Source organism: Carya illinoinensis, chromosome 9 (genome assembly GCF_018687715.1).
Source record: "Carya illinoinensis cultivar Pawnee chromosome 9, C.illinoinensisPawnee_v1, whole genome shotgun sequence".
NCBI classification, from domain to species: Eukaryota; Viridiplantae; Streptophyta; class Magnoliopsida; order Fagales; family Juglandaceae; genus Carya; species Carya illinoinensis.
In genome coordinates, this window is record NC_056760.1 from 29,029,355 (window position 1) to 29,040,000 (window position 10,646).

Here is a 10,646-nt window from a genome sequence, read left to right on the forward strand (position 1 = left end):
TGTTTTTATCTGGTAGTGTTTGGGGTTTTACTTACCTGCGGAACCATTTGTGGTTCCGTAGCTTTTGGTGCAGGAGTTGAGGAGGAGGAGGAAGAGGCTGAGCCCGAGGATGCGGCTCCGCCGGGTTGCTGATGTTATCTTTTTATTTGTTTAAAACTGCATTTGTGTTTCGTAATATTTTATCTATGTATGTTTTAAACAGCTTGTATTACGTTAATAAAAATTCTGGTACTTAGTTATGACTTTCTTATCCGCTGCGTGTCTCTCTGTACACAATTGCTGCCTTGCACACACTCGGCACCCGTCGATGGGATGGTGACCCGGGGTGTCACCATCCGGACGTCTCAATTTCCCCGTGTTCGGGCGTGGGGATTTTGGGGGCGTCACATTTGTATAAAAAATAAATATATAAAAATAAAAACAATTCTGTCCTTTTTTTCAAACGAATAAAAACTTGTAGTGGTTTGTTAGGTATCATGTAGGTCCTAGCTAGGAGTTCATGGTCCCACACGGTTTCAAACTACTTTATTTATGTTCCTGGCAAAAATCTATCTATCCCTCCGTACACAAAACTAGTATAAATATAAATCGATTACTTCTCATTGTGATATCAAAACCAAGAGTATACTTGCATTAAGATACAATATCTCTTTATCAGTGTTCCAAATAGAGAGTACAACAATGAGAGCTTGTTATCTCCAATTTCTGCTTCTACTTGGACTACTCTTATCATGTAATGTAACAAAACTTGGATTTAGTTTTGATTTGCGTGATTCTAAAGTCAGATGCATGGAGGAAGAACGGCAAACACTGCTCCAATTCAAACAACACCTTGTTGATCATTATCATTGGCTATCGTCTTGGTCCAGTGTTGAAAATTGTTGCAATTGGGAAGGAATTAAATGCAACAATAAAACAGGTCATGTTGTTATGCTTGATCTCCAATCAGATTATTGGCGGTATCCTGAACCTGCAACAAAATATCTAGAAGGTGAGATAAGCTCTTCATTACTTGGATTGCAACATTTGACTTACTTGGACTTAAGTTGCAATAACTTTTCTGGGAAACCCTTCCCAAATTTTATTGGCTCACTCACTAGATTACAATATCTCAATCTTTCATACACCAATTTAGCCAGAGCCATTCCACAACAATTTGGAAATCTCTCGAGATTGATTTCTCTTGATCTTAGCTGGACTTATGATCTGACGGAGGTACATAATCTTGATTGGTTAATTCATCTTTCATCCTTAACACACTTAGACATGAGTCGGGTCAAGCTCAGCCAGGTAGTCAATTGGCCCAACAAGGTTATGATGCTCCCTTCTTTGATACACTTGAGTCTAAGGGGTTGCGGTCTCTCCACATTAACGACTCTTCAGTTCCTTTCCTTCAATGCTAGTACCTCATCACAACTTCTATTTCTAGATCTTTCTGAAAATTATGATCTGATGGAGGTACATAATCTTGATTGGTTAATTCATCTTTTATCTTTAACACATTTGGATATGAGTTGGGTCAATCTCAGCCAGGTAGTCAATTGGCCCAACAAGGTTATGATGCTCCCTTCTTTGACACACTTGAGTCTAAGCGATTGTAGTCTCTCCACATTAATGACTTCTCAGTTGCTTTCCATCAATGCTAGTTTCTCATCACAACTTCTATTTCTGGACCTTTCTGAGAATTCTTTTACCTGCTCAACATTTCATTGGTTGTTCAACTCCACTACAAGCCTTGTTGATCTTCACCTTACTTATATTAACGGGTTACATGAATGCTCCATTCCAGATGCTTTTGGTGGCCTAAATTCACTTCGAACACTAGATCTTGCTGGAAATATGCTTGTTGGTGGCATTCCAAGATCTTTTTGGAATTTATGCTCCTTAGATTCATTATATCTTTCATCTAACGATCTTAGTGGAAACCTTTACGAATTTATCAGTAATGCATTAGGTTGTTTGGTGGGCTCCTTGTGAGAATTTTATGTAGGGAACAATAGATTCACGGGGCCGTTGCCTGAGAGTATTGGAAACTTATCCAATCTCAAGATCTTGGATGTTGCTAACAATTACCTCACTGGGGTGGTCTATGAAGCCCATTTTTCAAATCTCAACAAGCTGAAGACGTTATCTTTGGGGTTAAATTCTTTGATTTTGAGATTCGGCTACAACTGGGTTCCACCATTCCAATTGGATGTTATTTATTTGGGCTCTTGCAGACTGGGATCAGCTTTCCCAAATTAAGTGGCTTCAAAGTCAAAAGAATTATACAGTGCTTGATATTTCTGATGCTGGAATTTCTGACATTATCCCAGCTTGGTTTTGGGACTTTCCTCTGAGGTTAAATTATTTAGCAATGTATAACAATCAGTTGCATGGGAACTTGCCAGACCTTTCATCATCCAGACTTGATGAGTTTGCTAAGATAGATTTAAGCGCCAACCTTTTTGACGGTTCAATACCACATTTTCCATCGAATGTGTCATCACTAGACCTATCAAATAATAGGTTTTCTGGGTCCCTTTCCTTCCTATGTGAACTCAATACTCCAACGTTATTGGAGTCTTTAAACATCTCAAACAATACACCGTCTGGAGAGCTTCTAGATTGTTGGACGTACATTCGAGACTTGGTTGTTCTTAATTTGGCCAACAACAATTTTTATGGAAAAATACCAGACTCAATGGGCTCCCTAGTCTCGGTTCAACTTTTGCATTTAAGCAACAATGGACTTGTGGGAAAGATTCCGGCGTCCCTTAAAAAATGTAGCAAGTTAATAACCATTGACTTGAGAGCAAATAACTTGTCCGGAACAATACCTCCATGGATTGGTGATAGTTTGCCAAAGTTGGTTATTCTTAACCTACGATCTAATCAGCTTTATGGAAGTTTTCCTTTAAGCCTATGTCATCTATCATACATTCAAATCTTGGACATTTCTTCAAACAAGATCAAGGGAACTATTCCAGAATGTATCTCCAATCTGACCGCAATGTCTCGTACAATGGATACAATCTCAAGTGCCATTTATGCATCTAATCGAAGATATTCTTATATAGACCATACATCCTTGGTATGGAAAGGAAGGGAGTTTGAGTTCAAACATTCCTTGGGACTTGTGAAGGTGATTGATCTTTCAAATAACAAATTACATGGAGAGATTCCAGAAGGAATTACTAACCTTACAGAATTAATCGCCTTGAATTTATCGAGAAACAATTTATCTGGATTAATCACTCCGAAGATCGGTTTGTTGAGAAATTTGCAGTTTCTTGATTTGTCTAGAAACCAACTTTATGGTGAAATCCCAATGAGCATTTCCAACTTAAGTTTTCTCAGTTAGTTGGACTTGTTCGCCAACAAATTATCAGGCAAAATCCCAACCGGAACTCAAATACAAAGCTTTGATGCTTTTGCATTTTTGGAAAATCCTAAACTATGTGGCTCTCCACTTCCAAACAAGTGTTTAGACGATCTTCATCCAAGTTACATTAACACTCATGGCGACAAGAATCAGAATGTTCAGGAAAATGATGATGACAGATTTATAACTAAAGGATTTTATGTTGCTGCAACTCTTGGATTCATTGGAGGATTTTGGGGGGTGTGCTTCATATCAGTGCTAAACATACGGTATATAATGAAACGTCTCACTTCCAATGCTCGAATGATGCTACACGTGGCAGCAGCTTTATGAATGCTCGCTTTGTAAAGTTAAATTATAAGGTAAAAGTCTTCTCCCTATTTTTAATATTCATATTATTTATAAATTAGTGAAATCCTTCACCACATAGAGGAGGAATATATATATATATATATGCTATAACAGTATATTATAGTATGAATATATAATTGTTAGCATGGCTTTATACTTGAAGTCTTCAACTTGCATCCCTTGAATTATCTGTAAAAAATCTCTTCAACCTTAGATTATATAGGAAATATTAGTTTTTACATATTCTTATGTTGAATTTGGCCTTAGTAAGTCAGTTCATGATCAGGTACATAGTATATTTTTATTTGTCCCTTTTGTTCAAAATTGGTAGGTTTTCTAACAAGCTATGTTTATGCTTATGAGGAACTAATTTTAATTTGTTGTTTAATTTAATTTTAAATAATGTTCATGTTTTACCATTCAAAACTAATATTTGTTTATTTACCAGTGATACAGCTAGCAGGAGACAACTACATCATTTGAATATGCTAGTCATGATACTATATATAGTACATCAAGATCATTTTGTTTTTAATTTTTTTAGTGGATTAGTTCTACTTTTTTTTTTTTGTTCAATACCTTGTATCGATCAAAAGATAATTATTGTATCTTAGACTAATTATTTCTATGTATTTTTCAATGGATGTAATTTTAAATTTAGGCCTCGTTTGGATTCGGAAAGTTTTTCATCTTATCATTACAACTTTATCAAATTTTCACATAAAATATAATAAACAATTCAACTTTATCCGGCCAACTTGGCAGATAGAATAAATTTCTCTAATTTATCCCGCCACCAAATTTATACCACCTTGCTAGCTAAGGTTGTCATCATGATCTCTCAGCATGCAGTCCAATCCAAGAGTACTAAAGAAGAAATAAAAAGTGAAGACTATTGGTCTTAGTCAAATTATGCAATGCACATCATAACATACTTGGTAATAAATTGAACCTTCTCCTAATTAATTAATCACCCTTGATATTAGCTCACATAATCTCTTTCTAAAATTAGTTCTTAGATCCCTTTATTACTCACCAATATATACAACCCTAAGCTATCTCCACACCAAAAGAATAGTTCAAAGTTTAATTTTGGAGATAACTATGACAAGCCAATCTGAGAGGTGTACCCATAGAAGTAGAGGAGCAAATTTCAAGGCCAACACTAGAAGTGGAGGTGCTCGACTACAAAAAAACTAGGAATTGCCAGCGGTTATATTATCGGCATTTGTCTATGCGTTGCTAAAAATATATTATTACCGACTCTTAATTATTTTTTATGCCGGTAAATTATTGAGTTTGCCGGAGCTTATATTGTTATGTCAGTAATAATATATAGTTTTGGCGGCATTTAAAAAAATACCAACAATTGATCAATTATACTCTGGTAAATTAGTAGTATGCCTACGTTTATATACTACGCCGGTAATAATATATAGCTTTGGCGGCATTTAAAAAAACGTCGATAATTTATCAATTATACGCCGGTAAATTTGTAGTTTGCTAGCGTTTATTTGTTATGCCGATAATAATATATAGCTTTGGCGGCATTTAATAAAACTCTGATAATTGAACTAAATCTACACCAGTAAATTAATAGTTTGCCGGCTTACATATTGTTATGCCAGTAATAATATATAGCTTTGGCAGCGTTTAAAAAAAGGCAAAAAAATTGATCAATTATACGTCGGTAAGTGTGTCAGTGTTTATATTGTAACGCCGGTAATAATATATAGCTCAAAGATGCAAGACTATTATAAATTTATTGACAGTTAAAGAAATATTAAAAAGAATTAAAAAAAAAAACTTATTTAAATGATACGAAGAAAAAAATAATCATAATGTGTCATTACCACCACCTCTCCTGCCCAAATAAAAAAAAAAAAAAAAAAAAAAAAGAAAGCCAAGAACTTAACCATAAATAAAATATGATTAGTCAATATATGGCATAACTATACATATTATCTCAATTAAGAAAATTTTCAAATACCATTAAATTAAAATATTAATATAATTACTACTATTAATGCAACAAGAAAAAAAAAGAATAATAATGAAACATAAACACTGCTAGAGAGAGGAAGGCTCTGTGGGAAGAAATGGAAAAAGAAGAAGAAGAAGAAGAAGAAGAGAGTTTGGTAGAAGCCCAAGCTGAGGGAAGAGAGATAGAGTTTGCAAGGGAGAAAATACAAGTAACACTTGGCAGCCTCTTGACCGGTGCAAAACTGCAAGTGCACAGTATCGTAGTTTTATAATAAAGTGATAAGAAGAGTATCGTCCTCAGGGATTGGTACCTTACTTTTCCCAAATACCAAAATTATACTAATCTTGATTTTATCTAGAGGAATCACTAAGATTTTTGTAGTTGCAATTTAAACTAAAATCGACTCAAAGAGAAATACGTAAAGGAAATAAAACTGACGTTCGAAGATCAAATTAATGGGAAAGAAAACTTCTAGGAAATCGATTTCACCTAATTCTTCACTATGCTTTACTCATCCAACTAATTTAATTTAATTCTTTTTGTTTATTAGCAAATCTCTAATTCATCCAACAACCTCTTTCGATAGTCAATTGAAAATTATTCTTATTCATCAATTCACACAAGAATATGCAAATTAATAAAGCAAGAAAGCAATAAGACCAATGATTTAAATACTATATAGGTTCATACAAGTCTTTCGATCTCTATACTTACCTATGCTGAAATATTCAGGATCTACCCTATGATTCCCTCTTTCGATAGCAAATCACAAGATTAAATATCATCTAATCAATGGCCAGTTAATTAGAAACAATAAAATCAGAATAAATCAAATAAACAAAGAGAGAATTGCCTTAAATTAGCATAGACAATCAAGCATAGTTCGGAACTAGGTTACATCGTTTTCCTAGAATAAATAAAATTTAGCTCATGCTAGAAATGGAATTCAACATAAACGAGTTCACCATAATTGTTCTAAGAATATTGAAAGAAAATAAACGCTAAAAAATACTCCTTGCAGCCGCAACTCGTCTTCAAATACTCAAAGAAAAGTTTCAATGCTTTTCTCTTGTCTGTGCTCGTGTATGATTCCAACGTATATGCAATATATGGAATTCCCTCTCCAAAACAGATGATTTGAATCCTTCTAGCTGTGTTTTTCTGTCCCAAAAAGTGTTCTCCGGTCAAAAGGTCCAGCCATAAAGTGAAAAATCACTTTTATATGGTGTGACGGCGGAAAACCCTCGATCTGTCAAAATACGATGTTCGCTCGAGCGGGGTGTCGAGCGCACATCGAGCGTTCGACTCTGCCTGATTTCACTCGAGCGGCCAATGTCTCCGCTCGAGCGATCTTTGTTTTCCCGCAACCCGCTCGAGCTCACTGTCGAGCGGCAGTCGAGCGTTTGAATCTGCCTGAATTCGCTCGAGCGGCCAAAAGCCTCCACTCGAGCGATCTTGTAAAATCTGCAATACGAAATTTTGCAAGTCATCAAATACCCCCAAACTTACAACTTTGTTTGTCCTCAAACAAAAAGAAAAACAAATGATAATTTAGGCAATATTAACTCGACCCCAAAGAGAAATATTATCACTCACCAAGCTTTTATGAATTTAGATTTCATCACTAGTATCTTACTCTTTTAACATCAAAGATAGCAAGAAAATCAATAAAAAATTTTGCAATTTGTCAAGTAAGAGTTAGGCGTTTACTTCAACCTAAAGCTAAGACCTTGAGTGTGTGTGTGATATAGTCAATTTAACCTCAAACCACCTGCAAACTCAGATAAAAGTAGAACAACCAAAATCAGAAGAATTCTCTTAAAACTTAACCCCATAAGTCCAATTTTCAGAAATCCTCTCCACTAATATAGTCAACACCAAAATCAGAGATCAAAAGGTCTTTAATAAGGTTGTAATGATAGGCCACAAGGTGAGGGTTAAGAAAGAACTGGATATGGAAAATCAAAGCAAACTGGGAAAATACTTAGTGAAAAGAACACTAAAAGAGATACCCACATGATTCAAATCATAGCTCTTTCTTGGCAATATGCTCATACTTGTGGCATTATTGTTGCTGTAATCACTGAAGCAATACCAACAATTCCTTTAACAAAATCTGAGGTGATACATACTCCGCTTAACGACTTCTTTTTCTTTTCTTTCTTTTTTTCTTTTTTTTCAGTCACTTCCTTTCTTCTTCTTCTTCTTCTTTGATCAAACAGAGCAAACATAATTCGGTTCATCATGAAACAATTTTTCTCTTTTAAATGTACTCTCCACCAAAGTATTTTCTCAAACTATCAAAGGTAGATTCATTGTTTTTCAGGCTTAGAGCGGGCATGGTTTATGTAGTTCAAAGAATAAATAAAGGCTTATGAAGGCTCAAGGGAGTTGACTATGGAAACACACCATGTAATGATGGCATGATATTTAGGACGGCTGGGAAAGCTTTTTGGTTATGCCAAAGAAATGCCTAGATCATTTCTCTAATATTTGGTCTCAACTAGGATTTCGCCTCAAGGACCCATCAACGGATTCTAGAGCAAAGCAAAATTGAACTTCCCTCTTTCAATTAATTCAACTTCTTCTCTTCATAAGCAAAATGGAATAAGAGAAAAATGATTATGTGCTCAATTATGTTCAAGGTCAAATATTTAAACCAAAGTACCCACAAAACTCCACTTGACATAAAAGAAATTTTTGAAAGTTTTTCTCAAAACCATCTTCAATCACAAATTTCAGAGTCATAGAGAATTAAATCTTACTCCAATGCATGCTTGGTAAGAGAATCAAACAACCCATCAACAACCCAAGACTTAGAAAACAAGAGGATCAAATGACTATAGGAGTTTACACCCCCAAACTTAAACTAAACAATGTCTTCATTGTAATGCAAAAGTAAAAAGGATTGAAGAAATAAAAGGAACTTTCCTGGTTTCATGATGAATCTTCCGTAGTTTAAAATTTTTTCAGCTCTTTATTCATGCTAAATAAATCTACATCAAAAACCAAATTATTAAAACTAAATAAATAAAGATAATAAAATAAATGAAAGAATGAAAGATAGATCTATGGGTTGCCTCCCATAAGCACTTGTTTTAAAGTCTACAGCCAGACTTTTCAATCATCATCAATTAGGATCTCCAAGAGGAATAAATGCATAGTTCCTCTCCATTTGTTCTCCATAGTAGTGCTTCAATCTCTGACCATTAACTCTGAAAATATTCTCTGTCTTGTCCTTCAAATCTACTGCTCCAAAAGAGAAAATTTCATGAATTGTATAAGGACCTGTCCATCTTGATTTTAACTTTCCTGGGAAGAGTTTGAGTCGTGAATTGAAGAGTAAAACTTGTTGTCCTGGTGCAAACTCTCGCCTAAGAATCTGTTTGTCATGCCACTTCTTCGTCCTTTCTTTATAGATCTTTGCATTTTCAATTGCATCATTCCAGAACTCTTCCGTCTCATTCAATTGAAGAAGTTGCTTTTCACCTGCTGCCTTCAAATCAAAGTTAAACTTTTTTACAGCCCAATAAGCTCTATGCTCTAACTCCACAGGAAGATGACATGCCTTTCCAAACACTAATCGGTATGGAGACATCCCGATAGGTGTTTTAAAGCTGTACGGTATGCCCACAAAGCATCATCAAGCTTCTTCGCCCAATCCTTTCTATTGGTTTTGACCGTCTTTTCAAGGATGTTCTTGATTTTTCTATTTGAAATTTCAGCTTGGCCATTAGTTTGAGGATGGTAAGCAAGTGCTATCTTGTGCTTTACACCATATTTAGAAAGAAGATTATCAAACAACTTGTTGCAAAAGTGAGTTCCTTCATCACTAATAATAGCTCGTGGAGTGCCAAATCTTGTGAATATATTCTTGTGCAGAAATTTAAGCACTACCTTTGCATCATTTGTTGTTGTAGCAATTGCTTTCACCCATTTTAACACATACTCAACTGCTAATAAGATATAAGCAAAACCAAAAGAATGAGGAAAAGGCCCCATAAAATCTATTCCCCAAAGATCAAACAACTCAACTCCTAAGATACCTTTCAATGGTAACTCATGACGCCTTGAAATATTTCCCATACGTTGGCACCGGTCACAAGTTTTCACCAAAGTGTAACTATCACGAAAAATAGAAGGCCAAAAGAATCCACTTTGAAGTACCTTAGCTGCTGTACGGGTGGCTCCAAAGTGTCCTCCATATGATGATGAATGGCAATGATGGAGGATGTCTCGCATCTCTTCTTCTGGCACACATCTTCTAATGATTTGATTAGGGCATCTTTTGAACAACAAAGGCTCATCCCAAAGATAATAATTCACATCATGCAAAAACTTCTTACGTTGATGGTAAGTAAGATCAGGTGGTAAAACTTTACAAGCTAGGTAGTTAACAATATCAACATACCACGGAAGCTTGATCTCACATGCAAACAACTGCTCATCAGGGAATGCCTCTTGGACCACTGAATCTGGTCTTTCTTCCTCTTGCTCTAACCGAGAGAGATGGTCAGCTACTAAATTTTCACTTCCTTTCTTGTCTCGAATCTCCAAATCAAATTCTTGAAGAAGTAGGATCCAACGAATTAGCCTAGGCTTAGCATCCTTCTTGCCAAACAAATAGCGAAGTGCTGCGTGATCAGTGAACACTATCACCTTTGTACCAATGAGGTAAAACCAAAATTTATCACAAGCAAACACCACAGCAAGCATCTCCTTCTCAGTTGTCGTATAATTCAACTGAGCTTCATTCAATGTCCGGCTTGCATAATAGATGGCTCTAAACAGCTTATCTCGCCTTTGCCCCAACACTGCTCCAATTGCAAAGTCACTTGCATCGCACATAACTTCAAAAGGCTGACTCCAATCAGGAACAATCACAATTGGTGCTGAAATTAGTTTCTCCTTGAGTGCATTAAAGGCCTACAAACAAACAACATCAAA

General features: G+C 35.5%; 1 protein-coding gene across 1 annotated transcript in view; it reads left to right on the top strand.

Annotated features, from left to right (window-relative positions):
• Window positions 1–1,614: 1,614 nt before the first annotated feature.
• Window positions 1,615–10,646, top strand: part of LOC122276982 (receptor-like protein EIX1) — a 34,695-nt gene continuing 25,663 nt past the window's right edge. Inside the window, exons 1-3 of the mRNA XM_043086863.1 lie at window positions 1,615–1,954; window positions 2,220–3,248; window positions 3,372–3,604. Of these exons, the coding sequence (XP_042942797.1) occupies window positions 1,615–1,954; window positions 2,220–3,248; window positions 3,372–3,604 (1,602 nt within the window). The remainder of the gene's footprint in view (window positions 1,955–2,219; window positions 3,249–3,371; window positions 3,605–10,646) is intronic.